This window comes from Muscardinus avellanarius (genome assembly GCF_963383645.1).
Source record: "Muscardinus avellanarius genome assembly, chromosome: 5".
Taxonomy (NCBI): domain Eukaryota; kingdom Metazoa; phylum Chordata; class Mammalia; order Rodentia; family Gliridae; genus Muscardinus; species Muscardinus avellanarius.
In genome coordinates, this window is record NC_137790.1 from 139135345 (window position 1) to 139160115 (window position 24771).

At 46.2% G+C, this 24771-nt stretch overlaps 1 protein-coding gene across 1 annotated transcript in view; it reads right to left on the minus strand.

Moving 5' to 3' along the window:
- Nucleotides 1-24771, minus strand: part of COL6A6 (collagen type VI alpha 6 chain) — a gene marked incomplete at both ends in the record, with an annotated part of 83982 nt that overhangs the window by 40865 nt on the left and 18346 nt on the right. Inside the window, 12 exons of the mRNA XM_080696623.1 lie at nucleotides 1792-1845; nucleotides 3660-3725; nucleotides 7165-7227; nucleotides 8497-8550; nucleotides 8631-8675; nucleotides 9019-9045; nucleotides 9128-9199; nucleotides 10509-10562; nucleotides 12375-12467; nucleotides 14672-14826; nucleotides 18844-18922; nucleotides 19010-19353. Coding sequence (XP_080552749.1) covers nucleotides 1792-1845; nucleotides 3660-3725; nucleotides 7165-7227; nucleotides 8497-8550; nucleotides 8631-8675; nucleotides 9019-9045; nucleotides 9128-9199; nucleotides 10509-10562; nucleotides 12375-12467; nucleotides 14672-14826; nucleotides 18844-18922; nucleotides 19010-19353 — 1106 coding nt within the window. The remainder of the gene's footprint in view (nucleotides 1-1791; nucleotides 1846-3659; nucleotides 3726-7164; nucleotides 7228-8496; nucleotides 8551-8630; nucleotides 8676-9018; nucleotides 9046-9127; nucleotides 9200-10508; nucleotides 10563-12374; nucleotides 12468-14671; nucleotides 14827-18843; nucleotides 18923-19009; nucleotides 19354-24771) is intronic.

Genomic DNA, 24771 nt, shown 5'->3' on the forward strand with positions numbered 1-24771 from the left:
CTTTGGGTGCTCCCCGTAGATCATACAGACGGAATATGGTTCACTATCTCCTTCTGTCTCCTCTGCTAACTGTGCTGAGGTGGCCATATCCCCCATTCCTCCCCAGAGCTGTGAATCCCGCTCACTCACTCTTTCTGGACAATGGCGGTTACTTTTAGCGAAACTGGACCCTGCCTTGAGGTCCAAGTTGTGCGTCAGCTCCCCGACCCCTTCCTCATTAGGATCAAGACCTAAAATTAGTTGGCCAGGGCTGACCATCATTACGGCTGGGAGCTTCAGTTACTGTCTGTATCTCTATTGCTGGTTTCTTTTGTTTTGGGTGCGTTGCATGAAAAAGGGAGAGTTTTAACTTGGAAGGCTTGCTGTTATTCCTAAATGAATACGGCTGGATCTATAACCCAAGACGGGGCCGTATTTCTCAGGAATTGCGTGGTTTAAATACTACACGGCGATACTGCATTAGTCTCTAGGGGATATAAAACAATAAATGCACTCCCCCATGTGCCAGGATTTCCTGGATGATAGCCTTTAAATTGAAAATATTTTCCAGGGGTATGTAAGCTGACTACACCCTTCTAGACCATGAAATGTATAGTAGATGCTTTTCTTTTATATGCATTAAAACAGCATTAGCAAAGCTTTCTCCGAGCAATCAAACCCTGCACATTTTAAATGTAATCTGTGTGCTTATTTCCATTTACTTTGCCTTGCAAGGAAGATGCCAACGCTATAAGATTCAACAGTATTTTCTTGGCGGGGTATAATGGCTAGTTCTAGGAACTACTTCTGCTTGGAAAATACAATGTGTAATAAATGCATGCACTGAACTGGTTTTTATTTGTGTTCAATTATAAAACATCATACATTTGGGGGAGAGGAGAGAACCTGGAGAGTCTGGGTAACTAAAGAATGGGAGGAAAATGTTGCCGAATGAGACAAGCCAGGTCTAATTTGGACAGATGCGGGTGTTGAAGTAAATTGCATTCAACTCATCTCCTCCTACTGGATAATGATTTTCTTTTATGCTGTCTGTGCTTTACTAAGCGTTGGGCATAGAATTTTTTTAAAGTATGCATTTTGAAAAACCCCAACAAAATAAAACAAACAAAAAAATAAAAATAACAGCCAGGCGTGGTGGCGCACGCTTGTAATCCCAACGCTTGGGAGGCGGAGACAGGAGGATCGCGCAGGTTCGAAGCCAGCCGTGTTGGTTTAAGAGACCCTGTTTCCAAATAAAAAAAAGTATAAAAATGGGTCTGGGAGTGTAGCCCGGAGGTAGAAGGGTTTCCAGGAACCCCAGTACCACCAATAAATAAATAAATAAATAAATAAATAAATAAATAAATAAAACCAAAGATAACTCTCAAAGGGTTCCCTAACAGGTAACTCACTTAACTCTCAGATATATACCCACATCAGGACTGACTTTTATTGCTTTTGCATTTTTTTCCCTGACTCTCCTTAATCGTCATAAAATTTGGCAGAGGAATGGCATTTGGACTTAGAGTGATGTCACTGGCAACCGGGGTGACCAGCAAGTGGCCAAGCTTTGCCCCCCTCCCCCTTGCTGGCCCAGAAATCTCTGGGGCCAATGCCGCCCACATCCAGCCCTTTCCTGGCTCTCCTAAGTCCTTTGCCAGCTCTGTTCCGAGTGACATCTTAAGTGGGTGTGCCCCAAGGTAGTAATCCTGAGTAGGACCATCCCAGCCACTCCCACAATCAGCTGTTTTTTTTTTTTTTTTTCCAGCAGGACCCTTGGAGCCATGGTCTCTGTGTCTGGAGGACACTTACTGTCTTTCTTCTGGAGCCTGGTGTCCCCGGGGGGCCCGTCCAGCCTCTTTGACCCTGTGAAAGACAGACCAACATGTGATGGCCATCACCCAGCATGGGGACACAGCTCCTGTGTCTTTGTTTGGAACTGGAGGCTGAACCCCAGGTGCTCTTCCTCGGAGCTGCACCCCCAGCCCAATGTTTATTTTTTCATTTTGAAACCGAGTCTTGCTAAGTGAGACTCCATGCCGCCCTCAGACCTGCAAGCCTCCTGTCTCAGCCTCCCGAGTACTGGGCTTGCAGTCTGCATCACCACGCCTGGCTGGCGCAGCTCCTGTTTAACAACGGCTGGCACTCCAGGGGAGGGAAGATCGGTCCACACCACTGAGAGTCACCTGCCTTTGGAAGTGGCATTGAGTCCCACTGGTCATAAATCACAACCCATGCGGGGTGTGAGGGCCAGGGGGACGTGATGCTGATGATGTGATTCATCTCCTCATCCCCGCTGTCTACCTGTGTTTGGCCGAAGGCCCGGGTATTCAAACAGCTCTTTCCACCAATCGCCAGCGCGTGGCAGGCTAGGGATCAGGTTGACTACCACTTCTCGGCTGGGATTTCTTCTTTGGCTAACCTGTTTAGACTAATACCTACTATGAATAAAATTTTATAAGGAGAGACTTCCCAAGAGGTAAATGCATGGAACAATCTCCGATTCTAGCAGAGCAAACGTAGGCTCTTTGTCCTAGTTTGCAGATGAGACAATGGAGCCTCACGGAAAGTGGCCCAAGACAGGACCAAAGTTCTTCCTACGCTCTCAGACTTCTTCCCTGGTGAGAGTTATGAAGAGAACTTCCTCAGAAAGAGGAATCGGAGACACACACTTTCAGAACAATGATTTTTTTAAATCCTGAAAAATAGGCTATAACCACCAAGTAGCAATTTGTGAGATTTCATGAGCTCTACCAGCTCTGGTTCTATTTATCGCATACTAATAATACGACGTGTTTTTAGGGCATTTGACCTAGCGACTCTTAACACAGTGCTGTTTTTTAAATCAGGCAGTCCTACATTTTAACTTAGAGTTTAGGACATTTGTGTCCATGAAGGAAGACCTCAAGTGTATGGCTTAGGGAAACATGTCAGCCCCAATTTAGAAGAGGCCATTCCTCAAATTCCTAAGTAGCAAATAAACAGGAGTAATAGATATTTTTGCTCCTAACTAGTTTTTCTTTTTCCTTTTCTTTCCTTTCTGGGGTTCCTGGAAGCCCTTCTACCTCCGGGCTACACTCCCAGACCTATTTTTATACTTTTTTTTATTTGGAAACAGGGTCTCTTAAGCCAGTACAGCTGGCCTCAAACCTGCGCGATCCTCCTGTCTCCGCCTCCCAAGCGTGGGATTACAAGCGTGCACCACTAAATTGCTGAGAGCCTCACTAAGTAGCCGAGGCTGGCTTTGAAGCTGCATGATCCTCCCGTCTCAGTCTCCCAAGTACTGGGATTACAAGCGTGCGCCGCTATGCCCAGCCTAGCCCTTTTTATTTTAAAAGAGTCTTGCAAAGTTGCTGAGGCTGACTTCAAACCTGGGATCCTCCTGTCTTAGCCTCCCAAGTATTGGGATTACAGGCGTGCGCCTCCACACTGGGCTCCTATTTTATTTTTGAAACAGGATCTCCCTCAGTTTCTGAGGGTCTCACTAAGTGGCTGAGGCTAGCCTCAGACTCAAGATCCCCCTGCCTCAGACTCCCAAATACTGGGATTACAGGCGTGCGTGCGGCTCCGATTTCAGATCCTGCACCAGGCATTTCACGAACTCGGTTACTCAGAACCTGAGCCTCCCAGCTGCCACCACGCCATTTTACAAGCTGGCTTTTAAGCGTCTGCATGATTACTTGTCTTCCGTGCTCTCCTTTCAAGCCCTTGGGTCCTTCTATGTAACTGTCAAATCCAGGGGATCCCTGAAAAAAGAGAGAGAAAAATGAATCAAAATGAATAGATTTTGAATAATTCTCCTAAAATACGTAACTTCTGTAGAACATATTCAGCTATCCCTCAAAATGTTGACCAGAGCAGCCCCATCCACTCGAAAGTAAAACTAGGTAGAAATGACAAATGCTTTGCAGGTATTTTCTTTTTCCCCTGCACTGGGCATTAATAATGGAGATCTCATTAAAATGGAGATCTCAGGTGAGCTGTGGGGAGAAAGTAAGAGCCCCCTCCTAGCCAGGGGGAGGATGTCTTGTGTGGATGGCAGCTCCCCCGGGTCCGGAGGCACTCCTTCTTACTTCTGCTCCTCTTCTCTCAGCTTTTCCTCTTTTTCTTGCGGCACAGGTAAATTTATAACTGACGACCGGTATAAATTCCCCCCTCACTTGGGAGGAAGCACACTCTCGTGGTGGTCTCTACCAGAATAATCGGAGCCGACCGCCGGACACTGGAGACTCTTCCCAACACACTTCCCCATGGCCTCCCCTCGGGGTCGATTTCCATATGTGCATCCCCACTTTTCTGGTTTTCAGAAAATCCCCAAATCTTGAGTTTTTCTCAAGATTCACGCAAACATTTCAGCAGGAACTTGCTAAAAACGGGTGCACATCGTGGGATATGATCGTTCTCAGGCAAAATGAGAACTTTCTAACTCGGGTATGAAGGCCACAGGCGGATCTGCGCCTCCGTGATGCTGAGTCGATGAATTTAGCCAGTCAAGTGAGTCAATGCTCCAGTGTCCTGAGCGGGGACCACAATTATCCAGGCTGCTGGGAGGCGGCCGCAGAGATGCTCAGCCCAGATTACCTGCATCAGTCAATAAGTAATTTGCCATCACCCGCAGGGACCGATCATTGTTGCAGATTCTTAGTAAGCTTTAGAAACAATTTTTACAGCCACAGAGCCCCGTAGGCTAATCCGGTAAGAGGGATGAACGTGGGGCTTATATCTTATATAATTGACATTGCTAAAATAAACATGCAAAATATTTCTTTCTTCTACATATGCAAACCGAAGATTCTTCTCTACATTTCCAATTTAAATATTTGTCTCTTACGTTCTTCAAGGAGAGCATACCTCAATTACAAAATTGAAAATTGAGCAAGAAAAAGGAATGTAAAGTCAGAATTTTCCCACTGGACATATAAATTACTTAGTACAGTTTACTTCCGAAGAACTTGATGGAAGAGACAACATAAAGAAAAATAAAAATAAATGATAAAAGAATCATGTACCAGCATATTTTATAGAGCCAAACAACCTAAATTGCTTGTATGTAGGTTTTTTGGTCAATGTGAGTATGAGATTTAGTGTCTCTATGATATACGCAACTAGACAAACATCACTGAACGCAGATTGAGGATCTAACATGAGATTCTAATATGTAGTCAAAAGATGAACCTTATTAGCCTCGTCTGTATATCAGACAAGTGATTTATCTCGGTTTCCTCAGAGCAAAAAAGCAAAAACAAATTTTCAATAAAAATGTGAAATTCCAAACAGCCAGAGGGGCCCCGCATACAACCGGAAGTTCTATCTGCATGAGCCTGGGTTTTCGGGAATCCACACCATCTGGCCACCTTCCTACAGACTAATCTCATGTGTCTTCTATTTATTCTGTCAATCGTTTTCTCCCCAATTTCTCTTAAAATAGCAACCCACTAAAACCACACACACACACACACACACACACACACACACACACACAGAGAATTGTTTTGAGATCCAGACTTGAAGTGGGTGGGAAGAATTGTTAGGTAGTAAAAAAAAAAAAAAACACAAAAACCCACTGGATATATAGTTGACCAGCTATACCAGCATGTCACAGAGTCTCTGGGTTGAATTTTCAGTTATCTTGAGGTTAAAAAACATTTCTTTTAAAATGAAAGAATCCTTTGAGATTATTTCGGTTCCCTAACTGGCGCCCTATGATCACACAGCTGAAAGCAGACAGTTCAGGAGACGATCTCAGGATGGAGGTGTGTATCAAAACTCCAATGAATGTATGGCCATCACGTACAGAAGACTGAAGTGTCCGTGTGATGGAACTACCAGTTCTTAGTTACCCTTCTTTTGGACAGATTCCTGGTTCTAAATTAGATATTTGAAGCTGTTTGAAAACTCTCAGGTCACCAGGCTATTTATGAGATGGTGTCACTCAGTAAACAAGGCCGTCTTCAAGTATAAATTCCTCTGCTTTGAAAACACTGTCATCTTCAAAGTGCAACCCAACATTTACATTTGTCAATATATACTGGTTCAGGCTACTTCTGAGATCAACCTGTTATATCCTGGAGGAGGATATATTACAGAAAACATCCTACAAGATTCCCAGTGGCCCTATCCTCATCAGAACTCGCTATTACTGATTTTTATAAATTATAGCCATTCTGACGGGTATGGAGTGCACCGTCTTTCTAAATTGCTGGTGGGAGTATAAATTAGTACACTTTAAAAAAAGTGTTTGGCTGTAAAGACTTGAGCTGAATATGGGCATATCTGCTGTGATCCAGAAATTCTGCTCCTAAAGTGGATTCCTGATAGAATGTGCACAAAATCCCACTGTACAACATATATGAGAGTATGCAGAGTGGCAGAAACCCGACCACACAGCTACCGATGATAGAATAGAAAGATGGACCCTGGGGTTTCACTGACTACAATACAACGGAGTTGGAAGAACTGTTGTTTGAACACCTTGACCTGGGCGGTGACGTCACAGGCACCTTTACAGTCGTCAAGCTGTGCGTTTAGAGTGTGAACACTTTCTAATGTGTGTTACAGTTCAACAAAAAGTTCAAGGTTTGCTTGTTTATTTTTATTTATTTTTGTGATACTGGGGACTGAGCCCAGGTGTATCACTGTATCTCTGAGCTACACCCGCAGCTCTACTTCATTTTTTATTTAAAGCCTATTTTGGAGGGTGTGATGTAATTATACGTCGTATTGGGTAGGCACATACACGCACGCAACCTTGACTTCCGCCTGAGTCCTCCCTCCCCCTCCTCCTCCCTGTACATGTTACTAGGATTGGGATTAGTAAATTTTTATACATAGGTAGAGTTTCGATGGTTATATTCTGTTTCTCTCCCCCTTCTCCCGTCTCTAAACCTAAACCTCCTCGGTCGCTACACTGGAGTTCCTATTCTTCTACCTAACAGCACCCTTATTTCTGTATTTCTCTCTAGCTTCTACATATAAAAGAAAACATACACCTATTCTTTTTGGGGGTCTGGCTCATCACACTCAGCATAATATTCTCGAGTTATATCCATTTTTCTGCAAATGATACGGTTCTGTTCTTTTGTTCTCAGGGTTGCTATTGCAGCTCCATGGAAGGGACACAGCTCTCGCTATGAGGAGGCCCCGGGATGGCGCTCCAGCACTAAGTCCACACAGTCCTGGGCTTACCGGGTCTCCTCGCAGGCCCTTTGGTCCATGGTCACCAGAGGTACCTCTCCTTCCTGGGATTCCCTGAAGTTAACACAAGTCCGAATAAGAAGAGGATGAGGATTTTTAATAATTAACAAGAATTAACAAAGAGCTCACATTCTTCCTGGTTGGGATAAATTACATATTTTTCAACTGAAGATGTGTGTGTGTGTGTTGTGTGTGTGTGTGTGTGTGTGTGTGTGTGTGTGTGTGTGTGTAGTACTGGGGATTGAACATACCTCTGAGCTATACTCCCAGTCTTATTTACTTTTTATTTTGAAATAGGGTTTCATTAACTTGCAGAGGGTCTCACTAAGTTGTGGAGAGTCTTGCTAAGTTGCTGAGACTGGCCACAAATGTCCACTCCTCCTGTCTCATCCTCCCACATACTGGGATTACAGGTATGTGCCACCATACCTGGCCTGGCTGAGGATATTTTTAATGGAATAAAAGAAACCACCAAAATCATAGTTTGGGGCACTGTGTAAGTATCTTGGTGGTGAGCTCAGTGATTCGTCCAGTGTTGGGTTCCGTGTTGCAGACACGTCTGATCTTAATTGTTACAATTAGTCTATGAACCACGTGTTGTTTATTATCTTTTTTAAAAGCGAAGCAGCTGAGACGCATGTGATTTGCCCAAGGTATTTGCCTTAACTAGAAAGTGGATTCCTGACTCAGCCGTACCCAGATGGAGGCAGTACAGCTGCCATTGGTTTTCTAGATGGGGGCGAGTAGTGTGTACCCTCCCGTGTGCCTCACACCATGGACCCCATCAACACACTCCTGCCTATAGCATCAGCAGCTGCCTCAAGGGCGCCCCTGGGATCTGTGTCCTTCCCTGGGCAGCTCTGAAGTGGTTTCCAACTCTGTCGGGTAATTCAGACAGTATGACTGGAGCTGTCAACAGAGAAAGACAAGGGTGTCGCTCTGAGAGCCCCAGGCTACACCCGAGACACCGGAGAGGCCTTGTGTGTTTCTGCTCGCTCCCCTGTGCTCCCATCCTGGCCTTGAAAAGGTCCTGGCCATCAAGGCCACAAGACCTCCTGCCCAAAGAGGGTCAGAGACTCATGGAACAAAATCCCCCGCCAGCATACAGCCCCGCCAGCCAAGATCAGCCGAGCCCAGCCCACAAACCGAGCCCTCAGGCACACAAGAGATACGTGTTTATTGTTGTATGCGATTAGAGTCTCATAAATATTTGTCACAAAACAATATGGTGGCAGGAGCTGACTGGGCCTCCCAGGGCAGCTGATTTGCTCCGTCAATTATACTTTCTATTTCAAGAATCGTTTCTTATGTTTTCCCTCTTACCTGGGAGCCCTCATCACCCTTTTCTCCTTTTCTTCCTGGAGTACCACTGTCACCCTAAAACACAGAGAAGGAAAAGCTCAAGTCCCCACTTTCTTCATGGGAAGGGTCTCTGTGGAAGGAGGAAAAGGTTTTACCTGCTCCCCGTTTAACCCGCCAATTCCGCTCTCCCCAGTTTCTCCCTGAAAAGACAGACGTGATTAGAATCAGCGCGTCAAGTCAACGTGGGGAGAAGCCAGGCACCAAACAAAATCAGCCGAAGTTTGTGATTCCCCTACACCCTCTTAGGTTGCACCTGGTGATACCAAAAATTACTTTCATCATAGACATTTTCAACAGTTAACACACACAGCCTACAGCGAAAGGCAGCCAGAGTGAGATTGCTGGCTCGCAAGAAAAAAAAAAAAAAAAAAGAAGGTCCACAGAAACAGCAAGTGTAGAATCTACAGGCTGGCAGTAGTCTCCCAAATAAAAATATTTCCAGATACCAGATGGGCAGGTAAAGGGATGGGGCCGGTGCCATACCTCCTGTCCATTCAGTCCGCGGCTGCCCTGAAAACAGAGAAGAGTAAGAGTCAGCATAGGAAAGTGGCCTCGACTGTGGGGAGAGCGCGGCGTCCCCCGTGACTCTTACCTTAGGACCTTTGACGCCGTAACACCCCTTAGTGCCCTGTTCTCCCACGGCGCCCGGGGCTCCTCGTTCTCCCTGGGAGAGAACACACACGTCCGTGAGCTTTTTCCATCGCAACCCGTTGTCTGGCATCTGCACTCGACAATTTCTGTTGCTCTTTTGGTAATCAGTGTGGCTGTCCATGGTTCCCAATCTGGAATTCGTGCTTATAAAAACCAAAGCATGGAAGTAAATCAGAGCTGTGGCCCTGTGCTCCGGTGCTCCCTGCGTACTGCCTGGTGGATTCTCCTCCGCAGCCCATCACCAAGTTGTGTCTTTTCAAGCTCCTTATATCTCTTCGCACCGCCCCGAGCCAAGAGTGGCAGTCCACGCCTTGAGCCCAGCAGTGTGCAACCCTGTGATCCATCACCCAGGACATGGCCTGGGGGTGCTTCCTGGGTTCCTGTCATCTTGACCACACGTCATTCTGCAAACGCGCAATTCCTATGCCCTTGAATGTGTTGTTCCTGCTATAGTGGGGTGTTCTTCCTCACAAACTGCCTGGAGGACTTGTTACGCCTTCAAGTGTGTTGTCCCTGGTCTGTAGCCTTGTCCTCTGAGCCCCAACTTCCGCCACGAGTGTTAGGTGCTTTCTTCTACCTCCTTTACGCCGCCAGCACAGCTCTCCTGGGTGACAATGGAGTCGTGGGCTCCTCTGTCCTCCTGTTAGTCTGGAAGTCCTTGAAGGTAGGAGCTATGTTTTTTTTTTTCTCTTTTATTTAGACTTTTTATTTTTTATTTATGAACTATATCTTTGTCTTTTATTTAGGCACTATGCCTGGCACATAGTATATTTAATATATATCAAATGAATCAATCAATGAAGGCATGCATTAACAAATGAAGTCTTTGATAAACAATGGAGCCTAATAGTGAGATTCTTAAATATATAGTTAAGTGAACAGAAAAAAGGAAAAAATGAAGAACAAAAAGGAAGGAAGGAAGGAAGGAGGGTAAGGAGAGAGAAGAGGAAGGAAGGAAGGAAGGAAAGAAGGAAGGAAGGAAGGAAGGAAACAAGGGCAGATAGAGTGAAGCCCTCAATAAACTCTGTCGTATGATGGTTTACCTTTGCAAAATGGACCAGGAAGGGGAAGTTGCACTGATTTGACTCCCCTGGTGAGTAAGACTTCTACACTGAGTTAATTGCTCAATATTGGTGGAGAACCAAAGAGGAGACAGGTTGGTAAATCAGTAGAAACAAAGCGGAACGAGGATCAGGGAATAATGACTTTGCACACGCGTCCTTAGGATCTGACCTTTCTGGTTTCTGTGAAGTTATACAAGAGATTTTATATGGCAGATATGACTTCATAAATAAATAGGACTGAGACAAGGCTTGACTTACAGCAGTGCCCTCCTCTCCCAGGTGGCCTTCACTGCCTTTAAAACCCGAGGGTCCCTGGAAATAAGAAAAGAGAACATTCGTACTCCACAGACCAGAATTGAGGCAACCAAGCACACTTCTTCAAGCTTGCAGTTTTATTTCAAGTAGAATAACAAGAGTTAAATAAAAAACCAAACAGTTCTTCCCCAAGCTAGGCTGCATTTATACACATACAAAGGAGTGGAATTTTGAGACAAGTATTCAGATAATTCAAGGATACGTGAATTTGTACTATAATATTGTCTCTGACTCTCTCCAGGATTATGCATAGTGCTTGAATTTCCTTCCAGACATTTAAGCAAACACAACTATATTTGCCATTGACAGACTAGAATTATCCTCTTTTCATTAAAAAGACTTTTTTTTTTAGAATTTAATCTATCCAGAAAATAGACCACACATATTTTGTTCTATTCTTTCTGTGTCCTGATTTTTTCTTCCTTTTTGTTTTGTTTTTAATTTAACTATTCTTTTTATATGAAGTTGAAGCATTCAGGAGACAATTAGTCAAAAAACTTTTTTCAAAGACACAGCTCTGGTGATCTGGGAGTTCCTGTGTTATCTATAAATTTACTGAAAAATTAAAGACATATGTAAACCAGCCATATTGAAATCATTATTAGATCTATACTGCAGTGTGGTTTTACGTATTTGGACATTTCCTGAATTCCAATATGGTATTTTTATCATAAGAGTACAAGAACATTTTAGGGTTAGAAACTATATAAAATATGTTGGTTACTTTTTTAAACAAAAGTGGGCCTGTTTTGTGCATATATCTGTGTGCATCAATATCTTAACCTCTTCTGCTGTGGCAGGGTGACCTGATATATCTTGGTTCTCAGCAGCCTAAACAAAATATCTCAATTTTCATGACTTTGCCACCATTACAAATGGCAACTAAAGTGCGTTTTTGGGATTGAGAAAGTCCTTAGTATTCAACATGGAGGATCACCACTGTTTCCTCTATCAACACCATTACTGCCTTGACACTGGGTAACCAACAAGATTGACAATTGATTGTTCTATAAGAACATTTTTTTAAATCCAAATCCAGAGCTGGGCGTGGTGGCGCACACCTGTAATCCCAATACTTGGGAGGCTGAGACAGGAGGATCTCAGGTTCACGGCCAATCTCAGCAACTTAGGCTCTCCGCAACTTAGTGAGACCCTGTTTCAAAATAAATTTTAAAAAATCAGGCTAGGGGTGTAGCTCAGAGGTAAAATGTCCTTGGGTTCAATCCCCAGCACCACAAAATAAATAAATAAATAAATACATAAATAAATAAATCCTAATTCAGAATGTCAAGGGAAACCAACAATATCCAATTTGGTGCATAAAAAGGTGAGATTAGTCAGTCACAAAAAATAAGAAATCAGATGCTTTCCCTAATATGTGAGAGCTAAGGAGAAATGGGTCATAGGAGGAACTCTAGATGAAAAAGGAAATCCTATAGAGGAGCAAACAAGACAACCTAAAGGAGGAGAAAAGAGGGGGGAAGAAGGAAAAATCTCCAAAACACACAATGTACTTAAACATATCGAAGTCAACCATTAAGCCAAGCAAGGGAGGGAGGAACGGGGAGGGACTGGGGTGGGAATTGGGTAGGGGTTAAATCAGTGATGTGTTCATGTCTGTACACACAAGTTTTTTACCGCAATATGATGTATGAATATAATGCACCAATAAAAAAAATTTTAAAAAGAGGAGTATAATAAATGGCTGTATCTAGAAGTTAAGTTCACAACTTATTTCTATCAAAACCAATGTTCAAAAGACATACTGCCATTCAAATAAAGTGAGACACAAGTCTAAAGTCAAGCTACCTTTCTTCCTGGGCTGCCAGGATCCCCCATCGTGCCGTCCTCTCCAATGCACTTGCAAAACAGACAGCAGCACGTCCTTTCTGCCACGTTGACCTTGAGGGCATGAGAGATACATCACTCCTGGCGGCATTGGTCCCGGACCACGCGTGCCCATCATGGCGCGGTCGGTTCTAGCACGGTGTCAGGAGCCAATGCGCCTCGACAGAGACCGTGCTCCAGAGAAGCTCAACACCCAGTGTTCTCGTGTTTCCTTCTATGATCCGCATTCCCCACTACTGGAGGAACTCCAGATCGGTGCGAGTGTGCCTCAACCATCTCGTACTCCATTAAGACGTCTGACTACAGCCGGGCGTGGTGGCGCACGCTTGTAATCCCTGTGCTTGAGAGGCTGAGACAGGAGGATCGCACGGGTTCGAAGCCAGCCTCAGCTACTTAGTGAGGCTTTCAGCAACTTAGTGAGACCCTGTTTCCAAATAAAAAATATCAGAAAGGTCTGGGAGCATAGCCCGGAGGTAGAAAGCCTCTGAGTTCCACCCCCAGTACCACCAAAAAAAAAAAAAAATGTATATATATATATATATATATATATATATATATATATGTATGTATGACTACAGTGCACCGATAAAAAAGCAAAATAAAAAACAAGACAAAAAATGTTTTTGTGTCCACTGTATCGGTTTAGCCACGACCAGCTCCTTGTGTACTAGCTCCTATCCTTCTGTCCACCCAGCGTGGACCATGGTTATCGATTACGCTCTATACTTCTGCCCAAAGACTTTATTTCATGAAATGAACACGTGCTGTATTCTCCTTTCCCCGTTTTGTGGAATCTTGGTTTGTTAGAGGATTTAGACAGTATCCATTGTAACATTGCTTGGAACAGAGTTCAGTGGTAAACACTCCCAAAACATTTTTTTGTGTGTGGTACTGGGAATGAACTAGGGGGATTCTACCTACCAGCTACACTCCCAGCTCTGTTTGTTTGTTTGTTTGTTTGTTTGTTTGTTTGTTTGTTTTAAAATGGGGCCTCACTAAGTTGCTGAGGCTATTCTTGGACCTGTGATCCTCCTGTCCCAGCCTCCCAAGTACCAAGTACCATAATTACAGGTGTACAACACAAGATTCCTAGAACACTTCTTTTTTTTTTTTTTTTTTTTTTTTTTGGTGGTACTGGAGATAGAACCTGGGGGCATTCTACCACCGAGCTACACCCCCAGCCCTATTATATTTATTCTTTATTTTGAAACAGAGTCTCACTGAGTTGCTGAAGGCCTCACTAAGTTGCTGAGGCTGGCCATGAACCTGCAATCCTCCTGTCCCAGCCTCCCATGTCCTGAGATTACAAGCATGTGCCACCACATCTGACTGATAGGTGTCGGCTTCTAAAAATAGAGCAGGTAGGCAGGCTGGAGGCAACGCATGAGAGCCTCTCTTGTGCAGAAATAGAGCCTGTGAGGTTCACCTTCCCGAGTCTGTCCTCCAGGGTTAGGGCCAAGGGCTCTAGTCTCTAGCAGAGCTCCGTGTGCAATCCACTCCACTTACAGGCCCTGCTGCAGGGAAAAACAACCACAAGTGAGCCTGAGACTCATTCTCAGCAAGGTGAGCTTGGACCTGGGAGCGTGGATCGCGGAAAGAACTCCAGGGGACAGACGGGACAGACAGGTCGCGTTCATGACGCAGCTTCTCTTTGACACTTGTGTCCCCAGGCTATAATTTAGGCAAGATTGTCCATGCTCTTTAGACATTTGCCTTTTTCTTTTTCATTCCCCTCTTTCCTTCTTCTTTCACTCTTTTGTTAAATTTTTGACCAAGCATATCAGTTAAACATATCTCTATTATATTTATTTCAAATACTCTCTCATTTAGGCTGTTTGCTAACCCACAAAAGCCTTTCTTCACTGCTCCAAATGATCAGAATTAGTTCCAATAGGTTCACAGAAAGATTAAACCTAGTCGGGCGTGGTGGTGCATGCCTGTCATTCTAATACTTGGGAGGCTGAAACAGGAGGATCGATCCAGGTTTGCGGCCAGCCTCAGCTATTTGTGAGGCCCTCTGCAACTTAGTGAGATCCTGTTTCAAAATAAAGAATAAAATAGGGCTGGGGGTGTGGCTCAGAGGTAGACTGACCCTGAGTTTAATCTCCAGTATCAAAATAAAATAAAATAAAAAGGGCTGAGGATGTAGCTGGGAGGTAGGATGCCCTTTCGGTTTAATTCCTAGTACGAAAAAACATTAACCCTATATATAAGACCATTGAAAATGTAAACATACCAGTCTTTTCTGCATAACTTACCAGCTGCTTGGACAGCCGACTCCCGAGGTCCCTCATGCCGATACTGAACTGAGTTCTGTACTCGAATCCTTTCCCGAACTCGAGGTAGAGGAGGTCAGCCAGGTTCTCTGCGTCAGCGGCTCCGTCCAGAGCCACGGTGATGAGGGCATTCAGGCCTGCTCAACACAGCGTCAATTCTCCGGGTGAAGTAGAATTGGCTACTTGAACCTTTCTGTGTATTTATATTTAGGTATTGGGGGATTGAACCCAAGCTTTCGACCTCTGAGCTGTACCCCAGGCCTATTTTACTTTTTAAATTTTGAAATGGGCTCTCACACACAGTTGCGCAGGCTGACCCCGAACCTGTCATCCTCCTGGAATGACAGGTGGGCACCATCGCACTCAGCTTATTCTGTATTTTGAGAAAGGGTCTCACTAAATTGCCCAGACCTGTGAGCCTCCTGTCTCAGCCGCCCAAGTTGCGATTCTCAGTAGACAGCTGCAGGAAGAATGCTCTTTTTATTATCCACATCCCCCAACCACATGGTGTCAAGCTGGTGACTTGACTACAATAACCCAATTCAGCTGGAGACCAGGAAAATTGTAACAGAAAGGTCCACAGCATACTAAAATACAGAGGAATTCAAGTTAAAGTTCTTTGCCACCGACTGGGAGGATTCTTGAAGCCAAAACGTGGGATTCTTCCAGGAGATTATTGGACATATAGAATCTCTTGGAATATGTACCTTCTCAGACTAATATCTCTCCATAAAGTATGTCATTGAAAAAAAAAAAGTAAACCAGGCACAGGGTGGCACACATCTGCAATCCCAGCCCTTGGGAGGCTGAGACAGAATTGTGCTAAAAGACCCAGCATGTGCTAAGCAAACCAGGATAGTTGGTCACTCTTCTTAGAAAGAGAATAAAAAGAAAGGAGAAGAGGCTTCTGGATGGGCTCGGTTGGGCAGTGCTGTACACCAATCAACCTGAGATCAGCGGTCAAGAGAAGGCTTTCTGGTCAGGCGTGGTGGTGCACGCTTGTAATCCCAGCATTTGGGAGGCTGAGACAGGAGGATTACGGTTAGAGGACAGCCTCGGCTATTTATTAGTGAGGCCCTTTGCAACTCAGTGAGACCCTGTTTCAAACTAAAGAATAAAAAATAGGGCTGGTGGTGTATCTCAGAGGTAGAATGCCCGTGGGTTCCATCCCCAGTACTAAAAAAAAAAAAAAAAAAAAAAAAAAAAAAAAGGCGGCTTTCTGTGGGTCTGTTGATAAGGGGGGAGGAAAATCTTCTCACATCTGATTTTTCGTGTAAGTTCCAGGAAATACAAAAATCTAAGAGTTGCATGAACCCATGGGATTGTTAACTCACAGGAAAGATGCGTCTAAATACTATTTCTAACTGCCTTTTTCAGACTGGGCTCCAATCCTGCTCCTTTTAGACTCATCCAATAAATGAGTCATATGGTCTTAAATACAATGTCTTCATGTATGTTATATTGGTCTTATATGACTCTTAACATTGGAGGAGGAGGAGGAGGAGAAGGAGGAAAAAAAAGCCGGGCTAGTGGCGCATGCCTGTAATTCCAGTAGTTGAGAGGCAGAGACTGGAGGATCACAGGTTTGAGGGCAGCTTCAGCAATTTGAATACAATGTTCCCAATCTCAAAAAATGGAATTAAGAAATAAAAGATTTTTAAAAATTTGGTAAAATAGTGAATCATCGAGTAGGGTATTAGATTTAAACAAACAAACAAAATAATGAACAACCTGAGGCCAGGCATGGTGATACACACCTGTAATCCCAGTCCTTGGGAGGCTGAGATCAGAGGATTGTGGGTTTGAGACCAGCCTCAGCAACTTAGCAACACCCTGTTTCAAAGTAAAAACAAATGCAAAATAGGGCTGGGAGTGTTGCTTGGAGGTTGAATGCTCCCTAGTCCCCTACCCCCCAAAAAAATTAACAAACTGACTCCAATCCCAACCATGCATTAAGGTATAAGCCATGTCCAGCGTGGAGGACCCTTTTCTCCTGGCCTCCTCTGATCTCATTGCGATTACACGGTTTGCATGGGTATAAGTGTGGCCTCGAGTTAAGGTGGTCAGTCGATCCTAGGCCGGCAGATCCTAGGGCCCAACAACTAATGTCAGACATTTAAATACTAGGAGCTGGGCAGAGGTCTTCCTTGTCCATCAAGATCCACTTGACACCTTTTTAGGAACATGATGGCCATCATCCACCGATCTCTATTTCAAAGATTCTGAATTCCCAATGCTATTGTTTAAAAATCCAGCTTCCGAAGTTGATGCTTATTTACTAGGCTTTTGCCAGCGGGAGTTGGAAGAAAGAGGACTCGGAACTCTGTATTTTCCAAAGCACTTCCTGGAAGAAGCTTTAATGTTCTTGTTTCCTAATTCTCCCCACAAAAGACAGACTGAAATAATAAAGACGACGACAGCCACCGAGACTGCCCACCCAGACTGCGCGCTCTCGCGCTCCATCTTAATTAAAATCCCTGTGACAGCTCCCCAGAAAGGGCCAACATTTAATAAGAGAAGGCAGCTTCGGTAAATTCGGGGTGAAATAAAAGCCTTTACGCCACAAGGCTGTAAACTCAGAGGACTGTGCAATTTGCTGAAGATGAAGGAGAGAAAACAACTGGAAAAGACAAAGTCTGGGCCGCGTCTGGGAGCCGATTTGGGAGGCAGGTCCCAGGCCGGGCTGGAGGAGCGGAGCCGGAGACAAGGATTGGGCTGCCTGAGCTTTGTTGAGGAAGCTCTGTCAGGAGCAGGGGGGAGGGACGGAGGGAGGGAGGATGGGGGCGGGAGAGCCGCTGAGCCGGGCTGCGTCCTTGCTGGAGCCTGGCTGTGGCCTGGTCCCAGGCAGTCGTGGGACATGAATTGCACCGCAACACCGTTGCCCGTGCAGACAGAGCCCCAAATCCACGCACTCTACCTGCTGCCGGGTGGGGTGGGGACCTCCGGGCGAGGTGGCCCTAAATGGCCAAGTCTTCAGAGGATGAGTCAACCACGGAGTGGTCAGCACCAATGCCCACGGCAGTCGGAGATCAGAGGCCCAGCCGGGGCAGGCCAGTCAGGACGGGCAGCAGTGGCCCGCACTCATCCTTAGTTAGACCAGAACATTTGGCCTCCGCTGATCCTTATTTTATTTTATTTTAGAGCTAGGGATAGAGCCCAGGGGCATTCTACCTTGGAGCTGCACCTCAACTCTATTTTGTTTTTATTTTATTTTTATTTTGAAATAGCTAAGTGGCTGTGGTTGGCCTCAAACCTGCTAATCTTCCTATCTCCGCCTCCCAAGTACTGGGATCACTGACTCATATTTTAGTAGGGTGTGACATTAAGTCAACATGGCGCCAGAACTCTCCAACCCCAGCGGCACCATGCTTGGTGGACCTCTGGTCTGAAGGAATCATGAGTGAACTCGCCCAGGAGTGCTCGCCACGGGGGGAGCTTCCAGAGTGTTAGAAGAATCCAGCTCTCACATTCCTTGGTCAAAGACAGATATTCTGCTCGTTTTTGTTGACATTGAGACCGAGCAATATTTGATGACACGGTGCAAGAGGGGCAGGAACGTCCTTTAGGAAAGGCTGGGATGAAGAATTAACGGTCACACAAGGAAGGAGTCGGCTTTGCAGTCAGGCCTGTTGCCTACAGGTAGAGCGAAACACACAGAGGCCCAGATGGACAGAGCGTCCCTGTGTTTGGCTCGGGTGCCCACAAAGTAGAAAGATTGTCAGATCCAGGGTTATTTGGATCCCTGCAAATTTAAAAGCCAGAGTTGAGCTGAACGAGGTGGCGCACACCCCTGTAATCCCAGTACTTGGGAGGCTTAGACAGGAAAATTACAGGTTTGAGGTCAGCCTCAGCAACTTAGGAAAAGTGACGGAAACCTAGTAAGACCCTGTTTCAAAACAAAAAAACAAAACCCAAAAAAGGCCGTGGCTAAATAAGAGCAGAATTATGTCACTCGCAGGTATTTGGATGGACGTGAGCATATCACGCTGAGATTAGTCAGTAAACAAAAAGCGAAAGGTGAGATGTTGGTGAAAGGGCTGGGGTGCAGCTTAGGGGCAAAACACCTCAGTACCACCAGAAAGCTAGCCAGCCAGGCTGCGTCCCGAGGTCCACGGAGCCCGAGCGCCCCGTCCCCTGCCCGCCACGCTCGGTACCTGATCTTCTAAGTGCGTCCGATTTCTGTTCAAGTTTTTCAACATCATCGTCTAATCCGTCTGAGAACAAAAGGACCACCTGGGAATATTTTGGAAAGAGAACAGAGGTGAGTGGCCAGGAGTCCTTGGCTACTACAGACCACCAGATGCAGTGAGGTCCTGTTACCTTTCCTCGGGCCGCTGACTTATTCTGAAACGCATCCCACAGAGAAGCCAGGAGGTCGGCGTCGAGGCGCGCGGGGCCCCGCACCGCCACACCCCTCAGGCTGTTCAGGAGGCTGTCGCTGTAGATCTCAAACTTGGGGGAGTATGTTCCCAGGGCGTTGGTCACTTGAAAAGCCACGCTGACCTGCGTCTCCGTGCCCACCTCGCAGCTCACCCCGTTCAGAGCGCTGACGGCACGTAAGAGTTCTGGAAGGTACGTTTCCATCCAGGGCTGACCGTCCAGCAAAGCCTGCCCTCTCCGCTGCGCCGAGAGGTCGAATCCAACCACCACATCCACGAAACAGTCTAGGATTCAAGGGGGAAAGCGAGCGTGTCTTACTCAATCAGCAAATACCTTCCCTGGACTCTGATGTCTCATTCTAAGGCCTTGGAGTTCTTCTCTCTATTCCAGTAATAAAATTGGGAAGCATGGAAGGGCAAGAGAAATCAAAGAGGCTCAGAATCACTTTTATAACCTGCGAAAGTCTAAATGTATTACTATTTCTTCAGCATAACTACTGAAGTTCTAAGAGATTTTATTTTAGCCATTGAAGACTCCGTTTAAGTATACCATCATTTAAGAATCTCAAAAGTACATTCTGGAAATGTTAATAATCTAAAATAAGAGATTCATATCATGCTGCTAATTAATTGAGATCATTTGATATTCTAATATCTACAAAGAAGGTACAATGTCATTTAAATACAGAAAGTCATTTAAAACAAAATGCACCACAGAGGACGGAGTCTGGTGGTTTCTCTCTCTAAAAAGGGTCTCTAATTCCTCTTTATGACCTTTAGCATTCACTCCGAAAAGAAAAGTAAAAACAAAAATAAAAATTCACGAGATACTGCTTGGTTTAAGTCCCACAAGCGAAGAGAGCGGTAACGTGATTATCCATGGACGACCACAGCCAAGATAGCACTACCTCCAAGGCTCGGCCGTTCAGAGGCCACAGGCACTTCCACCTAGGGCTTCCAGGGATGCTTAGAGACGCGCTGCATCGAAAGGGCTTTGCCCTTGTCTTTATTGAGCATTGGGGAAGTTAGAGTGGGTTTGATCTTTTAAGCTGAGCTTCCTACAGGCTGATGATTAGAAAGGATAAAATGATATGACTCTTCCTCGAGAATTTCCAAGTTGGCTGAACACTCCAGCCTTTTTCAGCAAGCTCATCATATGCAACTTTCTTGGTAAAATGAGGAGCGAGTGATTTCTAATTTGCTTTGCTCAGATCAGCAGTTTTTCAGATATTTTTGTATGGACCAATATCTGCCTTCATCGCCTCCCAGACCCACTGGGCAACTGAACTTCTGCGGGTCTTTAAAGCCAAAATGTCACCTCTAATTCTTATAACAAGGGCCAGTAGCTTCATATATATATATATATATATATATATATATATATATATATTTTTTTTTTTTTTTTTTAATGAGAAAAGAGGTGGGTGAAGAAAAAGAAAATCTTTATTTGCTAAGTTGCTGGCCTAGCTGTGACGTGGCCCCTGTTATACCCACTGCCAAAGGGCTGCAAACGTACACCTCATGGGACCCCGCGGAGGTCCTGGTTCCTTCCTGCTGGCAGGGCCCTGTGCGTGGGTAGCTGGCTTCTCCGGCACTTCCCCAGAGGGGCCGGACAACAGCGCTGCGGCCTGATGGACGGAACCCTCCCAGAGCTTGGCACCAACCGATGAGAGGCGGTGGATGGGAGGGAGTTGCCAGCTGCATCCCTGCTCCCCCAGCAGGACACGTGGAGGCTCTGTGGGCCTCTTGAACGACGTGCCCCATGAGCAACGCGCCAGGTCTCTCTTCTTAAAAGGTTGTGAGTAAATACCGAGGCGTCCTACAGCCAGGTCGGGGGTCCGTTCCCGGTCTGTTGAGAAGCCTCCAGCCTGCTCTCCATCGTGGCTGTACCAGTTTACAGCCCCACCAGCGGTGTTCGGGGGAGAGAGGGAGGTGGCGGGTGGGATAAGAGGGAGGCCCGCCAAGAGCTGTGTGTGCTTGGACCACACTGAACCGCACTGTGGTGCAGAATTGCACTAATAAGAATACAAAATGAAGTCTACGAGTAGTGTGCCCGTCTCTCCCGTCTGCCCCCCAAATAGCTGTGGCAGCTGTGACTGGCTTGGTGACAGCCCGCCGTGGACATCACTTCTCTTCCCTTTACTTCCCCCACCCCAACACCGGGGATAGCACCCAGGGGTGTTCCACCACAGAGCTACACCCCCAGCCATTATTTTCTTTATTATTTTGAAACAAGGTCTTGCCAAATTGCCAAGGGTCTCACTCAGTGGCAGAGGCTGGCCTTGAACCTGCGATCCTCCTGTCTCGGCCTCCCGAGTCCTGGATCACAGCTAGGTAGCAGCACACCCGGCTCCCGCTCCTCGCTCTTGCTTCCTTTGTTGAACTCCCATTAAGGCATCGGCTCATACACCTGGCTCTGAGCGGTTTCTAGAGCATCTGGAGCACAGAGAGCACGTGACCCAGAGAGGCTGGGCGCAGTCGTCTATTTCCCCTTTCATTTCTCCCTCATTTGAACCGCACAAGTCCCGAGGTTGTCTCGTCCCGCGTCCTGTTCACGCGGCCTTTTGCTCAGTCCCCTTGTCGGTCCACGTGCCAGGATCACAGAAGCAAAAGATGAGAGGGATTCCTGATTCTTCTGCTACCTAATCATGGCTCTGTGGCCAAGAGGTAGGACATTCCCATCCTGACAACTGCCCAGCGTCTCCTCTAGGCCAGGCTCAGAGAAAAATGCATGAAATAAATTGGGTGAAGGTAAGAAAACAGACGGGAGAATGTGGTGTAGGTTGAGACATGACGTTGAGTGTGGCTCTCAAAGGCTGCTAAAATATCAGGAAGTTCCTAAGCCAAGGAGATCTTGGCAAACTGTCTTGCTGTGAACTGAACCCATGAGTCCATGTGCTTACTCCTCTCTCCTCTCTCTCCTCTCTCCTCTCTCCCTCTCTCCTCTCTCCTCCCTCTTCTCTTCCCTTCTTCTTTCTTCTTCTTCTTCTTCTTCTTCTTCTTCTTCTTCTTCTTCTTCTTCCTCCTCCTCCTCCTCCTCCTCCTCCTCCTCCTCCCTCCTCCTCCTCCTCCTCCTCCTCCTCCTCCTCCTCCTCCTCCTTCTTCTTCTTCTTCTTCTTCTTCTTCTTTTCTCTCTCTCTCTCTCTCTCTCTCTCTCTCTCTCTCTCTCATGGTACTGGGGATAGAACACAGGAATTCCTACCTCCGAGCTACACTCCCAGATCTATTTTATACTTTATTTGGAAACAGGGTCTCACTACATTGCCGAGAGCCTCACCAAGTAGCTGAGCCTGGCTTTGAACCTGCGATCCTCCTGTCTCAGCCCCCGCAAGTACTGGAATTACAAGCGCGCGCCCCCACATCCGGCTCCATGCGCTTACATTTCTAAAATCACCTCAAGGGCCCCTCTGCAACAATATGCCAGAGACTCATACCCATTGTGCCTTTACTACCCGCAACCCATTCTCACTCTTCTTTACAAAACGGGGCATAAGGAGAAAGTCTTCTACTGTTCGTTTCGCAGATGAGGAAGTGTGGCTCGGAGAGCTTGCCCTGGGTCTCACAGTGACAATGAGGCTCACACTTGGGGTTCAGGCTTGTCCAGAGTCCAGGCGCTCAACCACCTTATTTCATCTCTGTCTGGGGAGCCAGCCCGTGAGCATGGGTCACGCGGCCCCTAGTGCCGCTGCCACACTGTGCTGGGCGGGGACGGCTCAGCAGCCAGCGGAGTCCTCGGAGACGCAGCTCGCGAGAACAACGTCAAGAAAATAAACCCACAGGGTCTTCATGAGCTGCAGCTGTCAATCGGGAAGCACAGCTCTTAGACACTTTCTTTATCATGTCAGCCTCAGATACTCTTGACAACTATATCAGAAAAACAGACAGATGAACCTTAAAAAGGAAGCAAGGCCAGAGCGGGGCGGGGAGGAGGCTGCGATCTGAGAGACCTGCGCTTCAAAATGTGCGTCTTACTTCTTGTATGAGCCGGTCCAGGCTACCAATATTCCACTGAGCTCAGTTTCCACGTTCATAAAAGAAAATCAAAATGCGAACCACCGAGGGCACTGGGAGAAATAGATGAGCTAGTGCGTTTCAAGTCCTTAGAGCTTCAGGCTTGACCCCTCAGAGCTGCTCAAAAGTACTGACTGGCGGCCATCCCCCTCCCGTCTCCTTGCAGCTAGTTTCCATTCTCCATCCCAGTACACGGCTAGAGAAACCCTTAGAGAAGCTTTAGCCTTATGAACGAGAAAACTGAGGCTCTGAAAGGGCAGCGACTTCTCTAAAGTTAGGAGCATGTATTATTTGTGTGTGTGTGTGGTACTGGGGGTGGAACCCAGGGGCTTTTCCACCTCCAGGCTATACTCCCAGACCCATTTTATATTTTATTTGGAAACGGGGTCTCACTAAGTTGCTGAGAGCCTCACTAAGTAGCTGAGGCTGGCTTTGAGCCTGTGCGATCCTCCTGTCTCAGCCTCGCAAGCGCGGGGATTACAAGCGTGGCCACCACGGCCGGCTTTGGATGGACAGTTTGAACGTGTGTTTTCTCGTGAAATTCTCACAGTGACCTTTTACACCAGGCCTTCCTGCTCCACACACAGGACAATTAAAGCACAGGAAGGGAGGCAACTTGTTTGAGATCAGTGGCCGCAGAGCAGGGATTTGTAGGCAGGCTGTCTCTGGTGCATTTTTTTTTCTCAGTACTGGGGATGGAACCCAGGGTCATTCTACTTCCATGCTACACCCAGCCCTATTTTTTTTAATTCTTTATTTTGAAACAGGGTCTCACTGAGTTGCAAAGGGCCTCATACTTATACAGATGCAGAGGCAAACCATAGGATGCCTATAAAATAAATGAAGCTACTCCTTCAAGACACTAGACTTCCACCTATTGGGACAATGTAGGCTATGCATGTGTTTGTGTATATGTGTGTGCGTGTGCGTGTGTCTGTGTGCATGCGTGTTACTGGGGATCAAACCTCGGGGCATCCAACCTCCCAGCTATACCCCAGCCTTTTAATTTTTTTTTTTTTTGAAACAGGATCTCATCAAGTTCCTGAGGGTCTATCTCAGTTGCTGAGGCTGACCTCAAACCTGCCGTCCTATCTCAGCCTCCCGAGTACTGGGATAACAGGCACGTGCCACCAGGACTGGCTTGGCCTCCACTTTTTAAAAGAGCGGGTGCCATATTAGAAATCGGGGAAGAAATTGAGGATTTGTGAACCAGGAAGAAAGACGACTTCGGGTGACAAGAGCTGATTCTTAGAATTTGACTTCTCGAGTAAAGAGCTGGATGAAGAACTGCTAGAGGAAAAACAGGTGAGTGAACTTGTGCTCTCACCAGGAAAGGCTGTCCCAAACTAGTGCACCCCCCACTAGAAGAGCTTAGGAAGAAGCAAGGAAGAATACTGGGGGAGAGATTTCCCTGGAGGAGACGGCAGAGTAAAATGTCCTTGAGGTCTTCCACATTAGAGAATCTCACGGTTGGGGAATCCAAAGGAAGAAATTTTTGGTTTGGTTTGGTTTGGTGTTGGGATTGAATCCAGGAGCATTCTGCTTCTGAGCTATACTCCAGGCCCCCTTTTTGTTTTTTATTTTGAAAAACGGGGTTTCACTAAGTTCTTGAGGGTCTTTCTAAGTTGCTGAGGCTGGCCTTGAACCTGCGAGCCTCTCGTCTCAGCCTCCCAAATACTGAAATGAAGTTAG